The sequence below is a fragment of the Vulpes lagopus genome, chromosome 23 (genome assembly GCF_018345385.1).
Source record: "Vulpes lagopus strain Blue_001 chromosome 23, ASM1834538v1, whole genome shotgun sequence".
Classification (NCBI taxonomy): Eukaryota; Metazoa; Chordata; class Mammalia; order Carnivora; family Canidae; genus Vulpes; species Vulpes lagopus.
In genome coordinates, this window is record NC_054846.1 from 13,123,657 (window position 1) to 13,143,529 (window position 19,873).

At 44.7% G+C, this 19,873-nt stretch overlaps 1 protein-coding gene across 8 annotated transcripts in view; it reads right to left on the reverse strand.

Annotated features, from left to right (window-relative positions):
* The window catches only part of TRIM2 (tripartite motif containing 2), a 177,856-nt gene that overhangs the window by 16,299 nt on the left and 141,684 nt on the right, over nucleotides 1–19,873 (reverse strand). For all 8 annotated transcript variants that reach the window (XM_041738037.1, XM_041738038.1, XM_041738031.1 and 5 more), the window contains 2 exons: nucleotides 3,795–3,898; nucleotides 3,382–3,549 (listed from right to left, as the gene is read on the reverse strand). In XM_041738037.1, coding sequence (XP_041593971.1) covers nucleotides 3,382–3,549; nucleotides 3,795–3,898 — 272 coding nt within the window. The remainder of the gene's footprint in view (nucleotides 1–3,381; nucleotides 3,550–3,794; nucleotides 3,899–19,873) is intronic.

Sequence of the window (19,873 nt, forward strand, 5' to 3'; positions counted from 1 at the left end):
CTTCCTTACAGAGACTTACAGATAAGTGCAGAAAGAGAGTATGGAGAGAGGGACAGGGATGTTTTCCACAGTGGGGGATCAGATTGTGTGTGATCTTTAATCCTGGTTAAAATGATAAATGAGATTCAGCTTTGATCTCTTTAATATAAAGGGATACTTAAGGAAGGAAACAATAGGATTCTTGTGAGGGAATCTGTAGTATAAATTTGATCCTGATTTTGCAATCTAGCCCAGAGATTAAAGAGGCTATACCATAATGGTTTGTCAAAAAATTGTATACTTTTTTCATGTTATAATAGAAGATATGTCAATAAGGATCAAAAAGAAGACAGGACATTCTAATTATTACAGCAAGAATATTATTACTGCCTAACATTATGAACACTAGTTGTTACTTTAGAATGATTCAGCCATATAATACCAAGCAGATGGTAATTATGTAGAACAAAAACAGAAGGGATTGCTGCCCTTCCATCCGTGTAGTAAGAGCTAGAGCAGGTCTTAAACAAAACAAAACACCTTAAATGTTGTGGGCAAACACAAACCCCTTTCCCTTCCACCTTCCTTTCATCACTCCAGTTTTGCTGCACTAGATTATACCACATGAAATTAATAGTTACTATATTTGGCCTGACAATGTGTCCCCTGTCTTAAACAGAATAGTAAGCAGAGATATTTTAGACACTGACTTCGGAATAGTTAAATAAAAAAAAAAAAAAGGAATAGTTAAATAAAGGTATTCAACTCAACAAGTAGGTCCTTGAATTGAAGAAGGAAGAGATGAGATATTTTAGAATATGGTGGACTGGGGTCTCTGTATCTGTTCTGGGGTCACAAAAGGTTCCTAGTTGGCCTAGAAGATATAGGTCAGCAGAAAAGATGGGAAGGAAAAAATCAGAGGCAAAAATGAATGAGAATCAGGGCTAAGAAACTGGTGAGTAAAAGAAAGAAAAGGGCATAAGCTGCTGTATCTCTAGAACTAACTAGAACAAATACAAATAATCCACCTTTGTGTTAAAGGTTTGTTTTTCTGAGCTTGTGTTTTATTTTACTGAATACCACTGAAAAGAAAGTATCTCAGTAAATGATCATGCATATGGTCAGCTGGATGAGCTCCCATTACAGTACTAAAGCGTTTTTACTTGCTATCCTTTTATCCCCTGATCAATGCCTATTGAAAACAAAAGGGTCTGTTGAAACTATACCATATCCATTCCCCCTATCCTCTAGAGGGCATTAGTGTTCTTGTTTATTCCAACTCTGAGGATCTGGATCTTCCAGGAAGAGTGTCTATTATATATAGAATATGCATAATTCAAGAAGCCTTTCTCTCCTAAATATAAAACTCCAGTTTCAAAATGTTTTATTAGATATAAAATATTTCAGCATATTAGATATAAAACTCTTGATTTTATCCTTGTTTTAGCATTCACTTATGAAGTCAGAGACAGGTCATAGTTTCACTAGCGTATGTACCAAGAGGAAATAGGGTGTTTCCAAACTAGATGGACAATTTCAAGAGGTCACTGAAAAGTTTTTCCTCTGTTGATGTTAAAGTTGTCATATTTGGGTATATCTGACTACAAATATAATTATGAAAACACAAAAGCAGCAGAGGAAGTTAGAGATATAAAAAGGCAAGAGACCTTTCTGCGTACTTAGCCATCTTATGGAGTCATCAAATTTCTGGTGGAACAAAAAAACCCTCAAGGGCAATTGAAGAGTTGTGTGTAATATGGGGGAATTAAAAACTATGGCTTTTTATTCTCCTAGATTGAAAAGATGCTGTCCCACATAAAACAGGGGCTCCAATCTGAGGGTTAATAATTATGGAAGTAACTTGATTTAATAAAAATGAGAGGACTATAGTGATCCAACAATTTTAAAAAGGAAAATACAAATTCCTCCAATAAGAAACTGAGTGAACTTTGTGTAATCTTCAGGATTCTGAAATAGATTATGAAGAGTATCATCTCTGAACATTAGGTAAAGAAAGTTGTGACCAGGTACTGGCATGTCATGAAGTCCAAATCACAGCTGATCAAACATTCCATTTTTTTGGACAGGGTTACTAGAAGCAATGGAAAAGAACATTTCTTAGATACCTATTTCATACAAGGCACATATGAAATCCAGAAATAAATCTCCAGCAATTCTTACCCAAATTCTAAAAAATAGATTTTTTGTTTTTTTTCAAGATTTTTAAAAAATTTATTCATGAGAGAGAGAGAGAGAGAGAGAGAGAGAGAAGCAGAGACACAGGCAGAGGGAAAAGCAGGCTCCATGCAGGGAACCTGATGTGGGACTCGATCCCAGGACTCCAGGATCACGCCCTGGGCCAAGGGCAGGCGTTAAACCACTGAGCTACTCGGGAATCGCCCCCCCACCCTTAAAGATTTTTTTTAAATTAAAAAATATATTTTTTAAATCCAAATGTGACATATGAGTCTATTGAGACTTAAGGAAGTGATATTATTAGTTAATAAGTTGCAGACTTTGGATTCCAAAGTCTTGATCTAAGTAAAAAGCTCATGTTGTCACCTGAAAGAGAAGCCTCTAAGCAGGCTAGACAGGACAATGCAGAATGCACAGTGCTTATGGCCTTTAAAGACACCTTTGACAAAGCGCCTCATAATCTTGTGAACAAATGCAGAAAATGGGCTGCACATAATATTCTTTGATGACACCTTAGAAGAGAGATTTCTGGTATCACCGGAGGGCTCTCAACTCTTTAGTGACTTGCTCAAGAAAGAGCTGATGCTGGGGACAATAGCAAATATGTCAAATGATGGGGACGCCTCCCAAAATGCTGCTCAACTCACTTTTTCTCCGCGCTGCCAGCTGTCATTCTCTTGTCCTTCCGATTCCTATATTCTATATTTTAACACTAGGTTTCAGATTGCACCAAGCAATATAAGACTGATTCAAGGCTAACACAAAATTTTTTGTGTCATTTATAGCATCATTTTCCTCAAGGGACTTGTATGCTTTTCAAAGGTAGAAAGCATGTTTTATGATTCCATTTCTCCCATTTCATCTATCATAGGTCTGAGAAAGTAGGAAGCACTTCATACAAAACAATCTGTAAATTAATTTGGGAGATAGCAATTGCCTCTTCAATAATCTTTGAATAGTTGTCTTCACTGTATTTAGGTAAATCTCCTAATATGTAAAAAAAAAAAAAAAAAAGTGACTGAATGACCTAATTGCTTTATAAAATGAAGCCGCTATTTCCTATTCATAAAATTTATAACAATATCACTGCCCCTCTCCATAAAAGTTAGACTAACATCACATGTCTTTGTGTATGAAATAATTGAATTTCACCTGTATTTCCTGTTTTTTCTATTGCATAGCAGCCAATTGGTAGCTTAATCTTACCTTAAACTTGCCATCAGAAGAGAAAATGCTAACCCATTTATTATCATAGTCTGCAATGATTATGTCCCCACTGGGATGCACAGCTACTCCCGTGGGCCGCTGCAGCTGCCCGGGAGAGCGGCCTCGAATGCCAAACCGACTTTTGAACTGGCCATCATTGGAAAATATCTGCAAAACAAATGACATTCCTTGGAATGTAAATGAGCACAGAAATTAGTGAAGATGGAAAACAGTCAAAAACATGTATCCTATGTACCACAGGTCAGGACATGCAAACGCCATTTGAAGAAAAGTCTATACACATTGTAAGCTTCTCTTTCTGTCCTTGTACTATGGATCTTAAGTCTTAAGCAGGAAAATATGCAAATATCTGTTTTACCATATAAGTGAAGGTATATAATTGAGAACCATACCTGTACACATTGGTTGTTGCTATCTGCAATTAGTATCTTCCCACTTGTAGATGCAGCTACCCCTTGAAGATTTGTAAATTCTCCTTTATTTCTTCCTTTAGTACCTAGAAATAAATCATAAAATCACAGGAATTTAAAAAATAATAAAATAGAAATTAAGCAATAGAGAATTAGATGTCTGTTTCTTAAAGAGAATTAGGTTTCCATAGGTAACCTGAGAATATATATTTTTTTCTTTTAATTACACTCAAAAAAAGAGAACTTCTTCCACCATGACCTAATCCATTAGGACCTAATGGTCCTGAACTTCTCTTCTAGACCAATAAAATCATTGCAAAGTCACTTTTTTAGGCAAATGCAATCTTGTCTTAAGCTCTAACTGCACATTATTTTATGTTACATTAATAATCATATTAAAATATATTTAGATTTCACAAAAAACAATTTAAAAAACCCTAATACCACAATTGAGGATATAGAACAGGAGAGGGCCTTATTTTAGAGTTTTGCTGAAATCCCACCCTCTCACTCAGCAGCTCTTGGAAGAAACCTGACTTGAAGAAGCTTCTAAGAAGCTTTCAATACATCCAACAAACCACAATACATCAGATATTATTAAACTAGCAGGCTGATTTTCAGATGCCTTATTTTCAAAGACTCAGTATATCGTAAGGTGTATATTCTTCTTGAAAACATAGAAGATATCCTATCCATATTTATTTGGATAAATAAATACAAAAAGCAAAGGAAAATTAGAAGGGGGAAAAATCCAAGGCGTCTATGGGTTAACAGATGTGTGTGTTTTTGTTTTTGTTTTTTTAACAGATGTGTTTTTGTTTTAAAACAAGTGTGTGGAACTTATTTCAATAAGACCATGTAAATATTAACAGATGGAAACAGACTGACCTCTGCTTAGAAATGACCAGGAAGAAGTTTAAATTTTCATAGAGAAAACTATGCCTCATTTGGGCGCTTTTATCATTTCATTTCATCATTATCATTTCATTTTTTTTTTTATCCTACTCAAAAAAGCAAGTTGATATTTTGGTTTTAGACATTAATGCAGCGCCTTAGGCGCACTTGGAAAACGGCACGTGGATGGTGGCTAATGTCAGCCACATGCTGAAGCACGGCTTAGAAATGGCCAGACCCTTCTTAAACGGTTTGGGGTTTAGGAAGCGAAACTCGCAATGGAATTAAACTCAGCAGAATTGCTGGGCAGAAACATCTTATGTAGACCACCTGGTTCTGGTTCTCACCATGTAACCCAACCGAAGGTAATCTGCAAAGCAGTCACTGGGAGACACCGAAAACGCCAGGAAAAAGTTTATTCTAGGGGAAGCCAAAGGAGACAAGGAGGACAAGGCTCAAATCTGTCTCCCCAAGGAGGAGAGTCAAGGAAACTTAAGGGCAAACAAATTTGGGGTAAAAAAATTGCAGCTAACAATGCTTCTTAGTTTGCAGCCACGGATTAATTCCATTAACCCTTTGGTTCCTGGCTTTAACCCGACCCACATGGTAGCTATTTCACTGAAATCCTGGACTCATCAAGTTTACTCACTACCTCTCTCTCATCTACTCGTACTAATATAGAAGAAAAATTTGAGATCCAGATTCGAGAGAACATCTCCCACCTTGTAGAAAAAAAGTTCTATTTTATTTCAAGTGTATCACAAATAGAATCCCTATAATAAGCATGTATATGATATTGATGTAGGAAAGAGTTGGAGGCAGATGAGGCTAGGAAGGGAAAGGCCCCAGTCAGGCTCCTGCCCATCCCAAGGAAAAGAGAGATAAAACAGTAAAAACAAAAATAAACCTGGCTCCCTAGCTCCAAATTATTAGGGATTATCCCCCTTTAATTGCCACTAGGCTCACAGAAAACACCAGGTTAGGTAGATATAGAGAAACATTAAGGAGACATTAGCCAGACAGAAGGGGACATGTGCTTATGATATTTATAAAGAAACATCTTACTTGTAGCAAGTCTACCGATTGTTCTAAATATAGGTATGACATTTACAAATTCACCCTGATATTCATAAGAAATTTACCAAGTTCCCTGGTCAGTTTCCTATAAAAGACCATAAAAGCCCTCAGTGGCAACCCTGCAGCACCCCTCTCACTTTTGAGAGTTTCTCTGCTTAATAAACTGCTCTATGGCTTTGCGCACTCTGTTGCAGTGAGATTCATTCTTGGGACTCCTTGAGACAAGAACCAAACTCTCCCATATCAATATCAGCTAACGCTCTCTTAAAATGACGTGTTGGTATCTGTTGGTGGCAGGGGAAGGGGTGCTTAACTCTCGAGGGAGGTATGTGCCAACATGGTTTTAGCTTTGGGTCATTCCCTCTGATGTTGAATAGCCGCTGGTTAACAGGTACAGCAAAAACTGAAGGAACAAGAAAAACCATTCCTCTAAAATGCTCAGTTTATATGTACTTTTTACTTTTATTTATTTTTTGTACTTTTTAAAAGATAATGGGGGCAAGGCCAGGATTTCTCAGGAGTAAAACTTGTCAAGAACCTTTATTAAAGTTATTATTAGCAAGATGGGGAACTAAGGACCAAATAAACACAGTTAACAGCAAGAGTCCTACAAGAGGCTGGAATATAAAAAATGACGTGTAAAGAATGGTTGTTTCTTTCTCCCAGACTGTTCTAGGTCCTTGCTTATGTAAAATTGGAATTGCACCCATGGCCTCTACATGCAGATGAAAGAGAGATTGAAAATGGGGAGAGGAATAAGAAACACCTCAACAGGGTAGTGGACCCTGGTACTGTCCCATCTGGTCCAGGCAGGAACAAAAACCTGCCTGCTGCCCTCTTTTATCTGTTTATCTATCCTGCTGAAGACAAAGCCTATTCTACTTGGAGAAGGTTCTGCAGGCAGCAGGTTAATGTTTGAAGGGGAAAATTATGGGGAGAAGAGTGCTGTAAAGAAGTTAAGGGGTGCCTCAGATTTAATTTTCCTTCTGAAGACAAAAGAGGTGATGTGGAAGGAAAGAAAGTACAAAAGCAAAAAATACTAACACTTTTTTCTTTGTAGAAATAAACACACATTTCTCAGTGTAGGTAAAATTTGGTAAGACATTTCACTGGACTCCATTATCAGTACCATTTAGAACCAGAAGAAGGCAGACTCTATGCCCAGTGTGAAATGACCTGAGATGCTCCGTGCCTACCACCACTGGGTCATAAGAGCAATGGAACCCTGTTGCAAAAGAACACACTACAGCCTCTACTAAGCTCCAGCACCTTGTGGTGTTGGCCCAGCTCATATCCTCCATCTCAAGTTAACTAGAGGTTGAGTCTGTTGCCCCACATATACAAAAAATCACAGGGCTGGAAAAACATGTTAGTCTCAGTTTGCATATATATATTTATAAATATATATTTTAAATTTTATTTATTCATGAGACACACAGAGAGAGGCAGAAACATAGAGGGAGAAGCAGGCTCCTCACAGGGAGCCGGATGTGGGACTTGATCCCCGGACTCAGGATCACACCCTGAGCCAAAGGCAGATGCTCAACCACTGAGCCACCCAGGTGTCCCTGCTTATATATTTTTGAAAGAGCTAGATGGAGTAGGCACTGCCGTTTTAAATTTTATATTTGTTTTTAAAAATATTTCTCTTGGGGATCCCTGGGTGGCTTAGCGGTTTAGTGGCTGCCTTTGGCCTGGAGCACGATCCTGGAGTCCCGGGATCCAGTCCCACATCAGGCTCCCGGCATGGAGCCTGCTTCTCCGTCCTCCCAGTGTCTCTGCCTCTCCCTTTCTCTGTGTCTATCATAAATAAATAAATAAACCTTTTTAAAAAAATTTCTCTTTAATTCATATGGCCTAGTATTCCAAATAGCTGGGGTTGGCATGATGGATAATACGGATTCTTTATTTTATTTATTTATTCATGAAAGACACAGAGAGAGAAAGGCAGAGACACAGGCAGAGGGAGAAGCAGGCTCCATGCAGGGAGTCCAACGTGGAACTTGATCCCTGGTCTCCAGGACCACGACCTGGGCTGAAGGCGGCGCTAAACTGCTGAGCCACCCGGGCTGCCCCAATAATACTGATTCTTATAAGCATCTTTCATCTTGTCAGAAATTACTGTCATTTTTCTGAAATTCTAGGAGTTTCTAAGCATAGCAGGATCACAGTATTACTCCTGAAGATCAAAAGAAACCACCAGGGATCCCTGGGTCGTGCAGCAGTTTGGCGCCTGCCTTTGGCCCAGGGCGCGATCCTGGAGACCCGGGATCGAATCACCCGTCGGGCTCCCGGTGCATGGAGCCTGCTTCTCCCTCTGCCTATGTCTCTGCCTCTCTCTCTCTCTCTCTCTCTCTGTGACTATCATAAATAAATAAAAATTAAAACAACAACAACAACAACAACAACAACAACAACAACAACAACACGAAACCACCAGCATGTTCCTGAGGGACAGCTAATGCTATCTTCACTAACAGTTAAACTACAAAAAACTTCATGGTGAGTAATAATGTGGAACTATATAGCATATTATCATTATGCTGGGGGAGCCCCGGTGGCTCAGCGGTTTAGCACCGCCTTCCGCCCAGGGTGTGATCCTGGAGACCTGGGATCGAGTCCTGTGTTGGGCTCCCTGCATGGAGCCTGCTTCTCCCTCTGCCTGTGTCTCTGCCTTTCTCTCTCTGTGTCTCTCATGAATAAATAAATTCTTTTAAAAAAAATTATGCTGAAATGCCCACAATCCAGGTGTTTATAAAGGGTCTTGGGAACAAGATAAAATAAACAGAAATTCCAGAAGTTAGAAATAATGTGGGGATCATGCTTTACTCTTCAAGATTTTTTGCATAGTCTATTTAGACCACAGAAAAGGGGAGCCCCCCCCTCCCCAGGATTCTACTATATAATGAAAACTGGTTCTTTCAAAATGAATATAAATGTAATATAAACATACATAGTACTCATAAAATATTTTCCTGACTACTTTGATGTACAAGATTTCATTTGGTGGTTATGTTTTGGCTAGTAAAATGAGTAACACCAGTCTTAAAAAGTAATTATAAACAACTTGGCAACAATTCCATAAGATAATTAAACTGGTTTTTCCCAGATGTTAAAGTAGCCAATGAAGCATAAAACGAATTTTTAAGCCAATAGCTTCTCATCTGTGATCCTCCTGGCCACCTCCACCCGTGCCTCTAGGAAGATTACAGATGGCAAGTCCCTGGAGACTGAAATAGGAGATCGAGAACTGCAAACTTCCTCCCATCCCTACTCCAACTTAATATGAAAATTAATGCTAAATAAATCTAGATACTTCAAATGAGATAATGCAAGAGGATGAAATTGGGCAAAATAAGGATCTAAAACAGGATCTTCAAACAAGTAGGTGCTTAACAAATGTTTGTTGAATGAGTGCCCGGATGAACTATTAATGACTGAGTAAATTACACCCCAGGTTACATCATGAAAAAAATGAAATATTTAGTAATATTTACAGCACTTTCATAATATATTCTCTCATGCACTCCCTGTCACAACCCCATGAGTTAGGATAAATATTACTATTCCATCTTATATATAAGAAAATGAAACTAGACACAGGACAAAAGTAGTAAAGACAGAGAAAAGAATAAAACCCACTTCTCTTGCTCTTTTACATATTATTTTTTCTAATACACATTCTTTTTTTAAAATTTTAAGTAATCCCTACACCCAACGTGGGGCTCGAACTCATGACCCAAAGATCAAGAATTATATGCTTTACTGATTGAGCCAGCAGCCCCTGCTTCTTTTTTTTATTTTTTAAGATTAACTTTTAAAAAAGATTTTATTGGGGATCCCTGGGTGGCTCAGCGGATTAGCGCCTGCCTTCGGCCCAGGGCGTGATCCTGGAGTCCCGGGATCGAGTCCCGCATCGGGCTCCCGGCATGGAGCCTGCTTCTCCCTCTGCCTGTGTCTCTGCCTGTCTCTCTTTCTCTCTCTGTGTCTTTCATGAATAAATAAATAAAATCCTTTAAAAAAAATAAAAAAGATTTTATTTATTTGACAGAGCATGCACAAGCAGGGGGAGCAGCAGGTAGAGGGTGAAGAAGAAGCAGCCTCCCCGCTGAGCAGAGAGCCTGATGTGGGGCTGGATCCCAGAATCCTGGGATCATGACCTGAGCTGAAGGCAGACACTTAACTGACGGAGCCATCCAAGTGCCCCTTTTTATTATTTTAGAGAGAGCAACAGAGAGACAGAGCAAATGGTGGTCCTGGTGGTGGGGAACAGAGGAAAGCGAAAGACAATCTTTTTATTTTTTAAGATTTTATTTATTTATTCATGAGAGAGACAGAGACAACAGGCAGAGGGAGAAGCAGGCTCCATGCCGGGAGCCCGATGTGGGACTCGATCCCGGGTCTCCAGGATCACACCCTGGGCTGAAGGTGGTGCTAAACCGCTGAGCCACCGGGGATACCCAGGAGAGAGAATCGTAAGCAGATTCCCCACTAAGTGCAGAGCCCTATGCAGGCCTTGATCTCACAACCCTGAGATCAAGATCTGATCTGAAATCAAGAATCAGACGCTCAACCGACTGAGCCACCCTGGTGCCCAGGCACCCCAGTTTCTAATTGGACTTTAGAATACCAGGTTTCTGAGGTGAAGATAATTACCTTTGGGCATATATGGATCATGCTTTCTCTATAAAACCCATAGGAACTCCATCCCCATCCCTTATCACATGGTATTTGAACTGTTTAACTGTTTCTCACTAAACTGTAGGTTCTCCGTGGGCAAGGGCAACATCTGTCCCGTTTGCTGCTGCACCCCTTAACACAGCACAGTGCCTAGCACTCAGGGAATATCAGTGACATCTTTTCCCACTGAAATGCAAGAAGAGTTCCTGAGGATGAGATTCTCAAAGGGGTGGTGCCAGGGTTCCTACGATGACCTGAGATGCCACCTTAGCATGATCTCTCTCCTCAGAGATTTTAGGGTGGGAAGGTGGTGGTTTGCAGAGGTGAGGCAGGGGAGAAACAGCATACCTTCCTATGCAGTCTCTGAGCTCATGCTAAGTGGTTTTATACTTATGAGAAAGCCCACCGCTCTAGAGTACAAGTGAGTGTTTCATTCACTGCTTCTCACCGGCACATTAAGGTATGCTGTATGAATTACATAATTTGAAACCGTTCAACTGTGTTTCTTTCACTCCCTCCCACATCTCCTGGCTTCCCCTTTGTTCAGTGACTTTCTTTAGTAGCTGACAAAACCAGCTCAGGGCTTCTAGTCAGCAAACTCTGACGGTGCAGGGAAAAATAATCCCCGTGTTTCATCAACAGATGCTCTAAGCTACCTCTCTAAACTCATTCAGGATTGCTTTCCAGCACAGTATCGGAGTTAACACAATAACTCATTCACAGTGGGCATATAATTAAGTTTTTAGGCGTGGGAGGTATCAAATAGCTCAACTTTGGAAAACCACAGCAGTTAAAAGACATTTAAGGATGAAGAGGAATCGTGCAATTAAAAAGGCAGGGGCATCAGAGACGCAGATGGCTGGGGTCGTGCCCTGGCTCTCTGAGGCGCCCCTGGCCCGGTTCCTTTGGTGGCAGGGATGATGACACAGTGTCCTTGTAATTTAACTCTTGTGGGGTGGGAGCTGTGGGAGGAGCTTTATTTGTAGCCTTTGCCCACTTCTGACGTGTAAATGTGCCCATCACAGTGGATTTCCAGCTACTAACAGGGAAGTCACCAAATACAGAGTTAGGAGGTGGTGTGCACACAGGCATGCGCCACGTTATGATGTGGTAGGTATACTGCGCTGTGGGGGCACTGGAAACTGGAAGTGCTGTTCTTGCAAAGCATCATCTGTTGTAACCCAGCCATTCAGGGTCTCTGCAAACTGTTCAATTTCAGTTTCAAAACTGCCAGGCTGCTCTCTGTAAGATGATTCAAACGTTCCTGAACATATTCTGGTAGAGTGGGATAATTCTCACAACCATCTTCATAGGATTCTGTATAATTAGAAGAATAACCTGGTGGATAAAACTCAGGAGCATTCGCAGACAGCTTAGACATTAACACAGGAGCTAGCTATCCCTACCAAGGATTTTAAGTAAGATGACACAAAGAAATGGACTGCACAATGCCCGACTTCCAGAACACTTAGTCCTTCCTCCTGCTTCTGTTCCCCATCCTTTCCCCCTTGAACCACGCTGAAGCTAATGATTTAAAGTAACTTCTCTATACTTTTTGCTCCCAAATTGATCTCGAGCCATGACTTCTTTGCTGAGCTCCAAATCTATACTCTAAACTGCCTATGGTACACCTCAGCCTGGCTGATCGAAACGGAAATATACTCCCCTTCCTCTGACTGTCCTGACCTTGGTTGATAAGGGTAAATAGTAACAATAGCCAACATTTACTGGGCCCTTACCATGTGCCTGTACTGTTTGAATACATTTTACATATATTATTTTAATCCTCATCATATCAAGTAGGTGGCAGAGTTTTGTTTTGTTTTGTTTTGTTTAATAAATGTGCCAATTCAGCACCATTTATTTTATTTGGGAAGGAGAGAGCAAGCGCACGTGCACCTGCAGGCTCATGAGCAGGGGGGAAAGATGGAGGGAGAGGGAGAAGCCGACTCCCCGCTGAGCAGGGAGCCCAATGTGGGACTCCATCTCGGGACCCTGGGATCATGACCTGAGCTGAAGGCAAAGGCTCAGCCGACTGAATCACCCAGGTACCCATCAAGTATGTGTTAATACCACCCCCCCACCAAAAAATACCATCCCCATTTTACAGATATAGGAACTGAGGCACAAGAGGTTAAATAACCTCCCCTAAATCATATAGCTAATAAATAGGCTGGAATTTAAATGAGGCAGTCAGTCTTTTCAGTTCTTGACTATGTTCTCCACTACTTAGGTTATCACTTCCATACTATGACTATGAATAAAATATTAATTAGCATTACAAACTTTGCCTCTCTAAAACGTACCGCAAGTTATGCAGTGCTAGAGTCTACCAGCACTCATCCTTAGAGCATTCAAATCAAACAGCAAGAAATTCAGTTTGGTCACTGAGCCCTGCTCTCTCCTTCCTGAGCATTTCTCAATCTGCCATTTCCCCTCCACTGCATCGCTACACTCTTAATCCTGGCACTTGCATTAGCTCCTGCAGTAGGGGGGCAGCTCCCTGATTGCTGAGTAGATCCCCCCTAGAATGCCTCCAGGCTGTAGGGCAATAAATAGCTTAGGAAGCCACTATACAACATCACATGGTTCAGTGCCTCCCCATCACCCCCATGGCTTACAAGATGCAGATCCCTGGCCCTCCCCAGAGGCTGAGAGACACAGGTACAGAGACCAAGTCCAAGCTCCTTATCAAAGACACATTACCTTTTCTCTGCTTCTATTTCATTTGAAGCTCCAGGATGATGGAGTCACTACTTAACTACTCAGTTTCTCACCTCCATGCCTTTGGACCTGCTCTCCCTTCAGCTAAAATACCCTTTCCTCCCGTCCATCTGATGCTTTCTCTTTAAAGCCATCTTAGATTTAGATGCTATCTTTGGGAACCTTCCATGACCCCCTGTCACCCCAACTTCTGTGTCTTGATTCAAACTGAAGGTATATTTTGTACATGTCTGTTTCCTATGGACTGTTGCCTCCTCTAAGTCAGAATCTCATCCCTCTTTATACCACAAGTATCTGGCACATAGTAAGTATTCAAACAGCAGTGTTCCACCTAACGTGGGGGCTGGATAATTGGTGAGGAGGGTGAAAATGTGAGCCAAATTGACCCCTGAAAATCCCTTATGTTACCCAAAAAGGGATAATTCAGTTTCGTGAATACACAAAATCAACACATTATTTACAGTTGCTGAATGAACCCTTACACATGTATTATGAAAACTTTGTATCTTGAAGCACAAATTCATTGCCTTGAGAGCAGCTCAGTTATGTGTGAGAACAGTTAAGGGAACAGCAGAATCATTGTTATGCTGGTGTAGCTGAATTTCAGTGAATTTTGGATCTTACATGACAGGCTTCAATATATACACAAAGGGACTGCTAAAATTATGCAGGTTTTTTATAACGTTTTATAAAGATGTATTTTAATTTCATTTTTTAAAAGACTTATTTTAGAGAGAGAGAGTGTGTGCATGAGTGAAGTGAGGGGCAGAGGGAGAGGGAGAGCAGCAGACTTTCCACTAAGCACGGAGCCCAAAGCAGGGCTCTAGCCCTTGACCCCGAGATCTTGACCTGAGCCCAAGCCAAGAATCATATGCTTAACTGCCTGAGCCACCCAGACACCCCAAATGGTGCATGTTCTATTATCATGCATCTAAAAGCCGAATCGTACAGAGAAACTTAAAAGTTCTAAAACAAAGACATAACTATAAAAAAAAAATCTTGAACTCTTCTAATTGTTAATGTAAACTCTACCTGCTGTAGCCAGTAGTATAGACATTTCTCCGAAGGTCAGCACAGTTTGCCTGACATTGCCTGGCACAGCTCCAGGCATGGGAATTCATGTGAATGACTGGCCCTGAGCTTTAGTGTGTTGTTGCCCAGTCTGTGCGTCTCTGGACCTCAGGGCTGGGACCTGATGGTGGTGAGAGGGAAGTTAAATCATGCAGTAGGTCACAACTGGATGCTATTCGAATGGGCAAAGTATTTACCCAAAGTATTCTTTGATGTACTGTTGGGGATTATAAACGGTTAAAGACATCATCCTTGACCTCAGGTAATCTGTGATCTTATTGGGAAATAAGGCCAAAGCAAAAACAGCAATTATCACAGTGGATACTAAAGGAGAAGTTGGTACTTGGGAGAAAGATAAAATTGGGGGAGGAATTCAGAGGTAAGGTGCCCGGTGTGGAGGCACAGCGGATGCTGAGGGAGCAGCGGGCTCCTACGCTGATCTGTCCCGTCTCATCACCAGCCAGTGCCCTCTCCACTTTCCAATCCTCTGATCTACGCTCCCCTGCATCTTCCCACAGGATGTGTTGTTCAGAGCCATCAATCATGTTCACTCCTCTTCTCCCTTTCTTCCTTGCGTTGGTCCAACTGGAATGCTGCTTCCACCTGTCAACCTAGATAAGTCCTCCTCTTTGTTCATGTCCTGCGTTTAATTCTTTCTCAGTTCTCAGCTCCCTCACCTAACCCACGCTATTAAATGTAGATGCCGCTTTTAGGCAAAGAGGCTTGAGCCATGGAATGCAGGAAGGGCCACAGTGACCACCTGGCTGAATACAGACAGGCCTATCAGTGACCTAACTCAAAATATCCACAGGCCCTAACTGACGAATGGGCTACTTGCAACTAGACACAGTTCCCAAAAAAGGGAAGAGTCCATACATCCCCATACCTCCTCACCTTTCCTCTTTAAAAACAACTCCCACCCACTGCCTCAGTCTCTCCTCTACTGGTCCACCCACCACTCCCTTGTGTGGGGTTCAATAAACTTCTTTGTTCTACCTCAGGTGAATTCTTTTACCTCCTGCGCCATTGCCATCGGGCTTCCACTCAATCGCTGCCCATATTTGGGAGCCCCACCCAATGGAGAGACAGCCCATTTAGGCACCACATTAGAGTCAGGTGGTCATCCATCTGTCGCCCCAAACTGTAAGCTCCTTAAGGGAGGAGATCTCATTTCTTTTATCTCTACATTCCATCACCTGGCATAGCGCCTAGCAGGCACTACATGCTGCCGAAATGCTTTCTGAGCCAAATTATTGCATAATGACTAGGTCTGGATTAAAACATAAAGTTAAAGAGAAACAGGCCTGTAAGACCTGCCTTTCTTTCTGGCCCTACGTATATGAGGTGCTTAACATCTGTTATGGGCTGAACTGTCAAAATTCATCTGTTGAAGTCACAACCTCCAGTACCTCAGAATAGAACTATATTTGGAGAAAAGACCTTAAAAGAAGTGATTAAATTAAAATAAGGCCATTAGGGTAAGGCCCTAATCTCTTCTTACAAAAGAAAAAAAAAAACACCAGGGTATGCACTCACAGAGACACAACCATACAAGGTCAAAGGAGCAAGAAAACAGCTATCTAGAAGACGAGAAAGGAAACCAACTCTAGCACCACCTCGACCTTGGACTTTCGGCCTCTGAAATTATAAGAAAATGAATTTTCTTTGTTTAAGCCACCCAGTCTATGGTATTTTGTTATAGCAGCCCTAGCAAATTGAGACAGCATCTTTACTTCCTGAATAAACTCATAGTGTCATATGCCAGGCACTCTTCTAAGCTTTGTATAGATGTGTAAACATTTAAAAAAAAAAATTTAAACACCTCACCACCAATGCCAATGAATCATCAAGGAACTCTCAACAGGTAAGAGGGAAGAAGAGTATGCCTCCTTCCCTGGTGAGAGCTGGGGATTCAAAATCAGTATTATAGGGGAAAACTCCCTAAGAGGTATGTCAGGTGAGAATCACAGGTGGTGATAGAGACTAAAATTAATAATAATGGGAAAATAACAGCTACCAGTAATCGAGCATTAGATTCAGAAAAGGTGAGTTGTCCAGCTGCTAAGGAGATTTAGAATTCAGACCCAGATCCTTGCCTTTCTCCACCTGGCACACTGCCGGAGACTGGGATCACTTGGCTGGGGCAGGGGTTGGGGGAAAAGGGCTGAGCATGAGACAGAGCTTGTTCTCAACGCAGAAGATCAGTGGGGAATGGAAAGAACATTTTTTTAGAAGAAAAGGTAGGGAAATTCTAAGGACCTTCGTTGTGTGTGCAAAACTAATAGTTCTGGTTTATCTGGCTCCTCCAACACATCAGGCATTAAGCTTAAACTCACAACAGTTCTGAGAAGCAGATATTTTTGTATTCTCATTTTATGCACGTGGAAACTGGGGCTCAGAAGTAGAGAGATATGCCTGAAGTTCAAGTTAAGTGGCAGAACCGGAGCGGCAAACCCCGGAGGCTCCCAATCCTACACCCTCCCCATCTCATCTGCTTTGGCAGGCGTGCCTCCCACTTCTGCACTCACGTTGCACAAATGGCCAGTGAATGAAGGAGGGCCTCCAGGCTGTGAACTGACAAGTTACATACCCTGCCATGGCCTTTACAATATTCAGCCTAAAGTACTAACACAGAGCAGCTTCTGCCCAAGAAGGTTCCGAGGAGTTTTCATTTCTCAAGATGTTCCACGGAAAAAGTTCTCTGCTCAGAAAGCTTTGTGGAAGTGCTGCCTGATATCCTTCTCCTGCCTCGGACACTTACAGTGCATCCTGGCAGATTCTAGAGGTTCTGTGGTGGGCAGCCCGGGTGGCCCAGCGGTTTAGCGCACCTTCAGCCCAGGGCCTGATCCTGGAGACCTGGGATCGAGTCCCACCACTGGCTCCCTGCATGGAGCCTACTTCTCCCTCTGCCTGTGTCTCTGCCTCTCTCTCTCTCTGTGTCTCTCATGAATAAATAAAATCTTAAAAAAAATAAAGGTTCTGTGGTTTAAAAAAGAAAGTCTGTTTCCTTCACGGAGGTCTCCCCATTCTATTTGAAACCCAGACTCCCTGTGTCAGTTCATACACGGCCCAGCACCCTTTTAGAGATGCTACAACACAGGACTTAAGAGGCAGAAAGACAAGCAGGATGGAGCTACTTTTGGAAACATTAACTAAAATGCAGGCTTTTTTCTTAAGAATCACAAAGTCCCTTGACATTTACATTTAGTTTGCTTTCTACTGAGAATAAACAGTTAACAAGGGATCCCTGGGTGGCACAGCGGTTTGGCGCCTGCCTTTGGCCCAGGGCGCGATCCTGGAGACCCGGGATCGAATCCCACATCGGGCTCCCGATGCATGGAGCCTGCTTCTCCCTCTGCCTGTGTCTCTGCCTCTCTCTCTCTCTCTCTCTGTGACTATCATAAATAAAAAAAATAAAATAAAAAAAAATAAAAAAACAGTTAACAAAAAGAGGCAACAAAGCAGACAAGGGAATCTGAGATTTGCATTCTCCAATCTATTGGCTCCTCCTAAACTGTCTTGCTTCCGCCCCAACCACATTCCTTTTTCTTGGGGGGAGGGTCTTTTTTATTTTTATTAATGTATTTTTTGTGTTTTCTTTTTATTGGAGTTCGATTTGCCAACGTATAGCGTAACACCCAGTGCTCATCCCATCAAGCGCCCCCCTCAGTGCCTGTCACCCAGTCACCCAACCCCATTCCATTCTCCCGATTCGCAGTCACCCTGCCCTCTTTGGAGCTGCTCTCCAGCTCCACACACCTACACGTGACCACGACTTGCACCGCAGCCTTGCACTGCCCCGTGTCCCCCAGCCCCAGCCCTCACAGCGCGGAGGGAGTGACGGGGAAGCGTCAGACCCTCCGCTACTGTGCAGCCCGAGCCGGCAGATTTCAGAGAAACACCGGTGGGGGGGGGGGGATCTGACCAAAGGATCCTCGGCCTTTAGTTACCCCGAAGACGCTCCCGTGATGGGAGGGGGCGGGGGGGGGGTGAGACTGCCAACATGTCCTGTAAGATTTCCGGATTGCGAGTGCTGTGATTTTTCTATTTATCCTTTTGGTTATTTTCGGTTTTTAGTTTTCTGCAACCAACATGCAGCATTTGTGTTGGGGGGGGGGAGGAGGAGCAAGGATAGAAAAGGGGGAGGAGAGAAGAAACAAGGAGGGGAAGGGGGGCTGGGGGAGGGGGAGGAGCAGAGGGGGTGGGGCAGAGGGGGGAGGATTGAGGCGAGGTGGGGAGGACAGAAAGGGGGAAAGAGGAGGGCGAGGGAGGGGATGGAGACCAGGGCTGGGAGGGGAGGTCTTCTGGGGAGGAGGAGGACACAGGGGAGAGAGGCTAACGGGCACGGGGCATGGGAAGAGGGATGAGGGGCAGGAGGGATGAGGAGGGAGAGAGCAGAGAGAGGAGGGGGGAGGAAAGGGGGAACACAGACCGGGAACTCTCCGGAGGAGGCTGCACAGTTCACCTAATAAGAGGGAGCCGTGCCTCCCAACGCCCTGAAGTCCCAGCCCCGACCCGCGAGGTAGGTTCCCGGCGCCACGACTTTCCGAGGGCGCCCAGCTCTCCCTCCCAGCCCCCAGCTCCCCCAGCTCCCAGCCTCCCCCAACTCCCTAGCCTCCCAGCTCCCCGCCCCCCAACTCCCCCAGCTCCCAGCCCCCCCAGCTCCCAGCTCCCCGCCCCCCAGCTCCCCGCCCCCCCAGCCTCCCCGCCCCCAGCTCCCCGCCCCCCGAGCTCCCAGCTCCCCCAGCTCCCCGCCCCCCCAGCCTCCCCGCCCTCCAGCCTCCCCGCCCCCCCAGCTCCCCGCCCCCCAACTCCCCCAGCTCCCCGCCCCCCCCAGCTCCCCGCCCCCCAACTCCCCCAGCTCCCAGCCCCCCCAGCTCCCCGCCCCCCCAGCTCCCCGCCCCCCCAGCCTCCCCGCCCCCAGCTCCCCGCCCCCCGAGCTCCCAGCTCCCCCAGCTCCCCGCCCTCCAGCCTCCCCGCCCCCCAGCTCCCAGCTCCCCGCCCTCCAGCCTCCCCGCCCCCAGCTCCCCGCCCCCCGAGCTCCCAGCTCCCCCAGCTCCCCGCCCCCCCAGCCTCCCCGCCCTCCAGCCTCCGCCCCCCCCAGCTCCCCCCAGCTCCCCGCCCCCCCAGCCTCCCCGCCCCCCCAGCCTCCCCGCCCCCAGCTCCCCGCCCCCCAACTCCCCCAGCTCCCCGCCCCCCCAGCTCCCCGCCCCCCCAGCTCCCCGCCCCCCGAGCTCCCCGCCCCCCAACTCCCCCAGCTCCCCGCCCCCCGAGCTCCCAGCCCCCCCAGCTCCCCGCCCCCCAGCTCCCCGCCCCCCCAGCCTCCCCGCCCCCAGCTCCCCGCCCCCCGAGCTCCCAGCTCCCCCAGCTCCCCGCCCTCCAGCCTCCCCGCCCCCCCAGCTCCCCGCCCTCCAGCCTCCCCGCCCCCAGCTCCCCGCCCCCCGAGCTCCCAGCCCCCCCAGCTCCCCGCCCCCCAGCTCCCCGCCCCCCCAGCCTCCCCGCCCCCAGCTCCCCCGCCCCCCGAGCTCCCAGCTCCCCCAGCTCCCCGCCCTCCAGCCTCCCCGCCCCCCCCAGCTCCCCGCCCTCCAGCCTCCCCGCCCCCAGCTCCCCGCCCC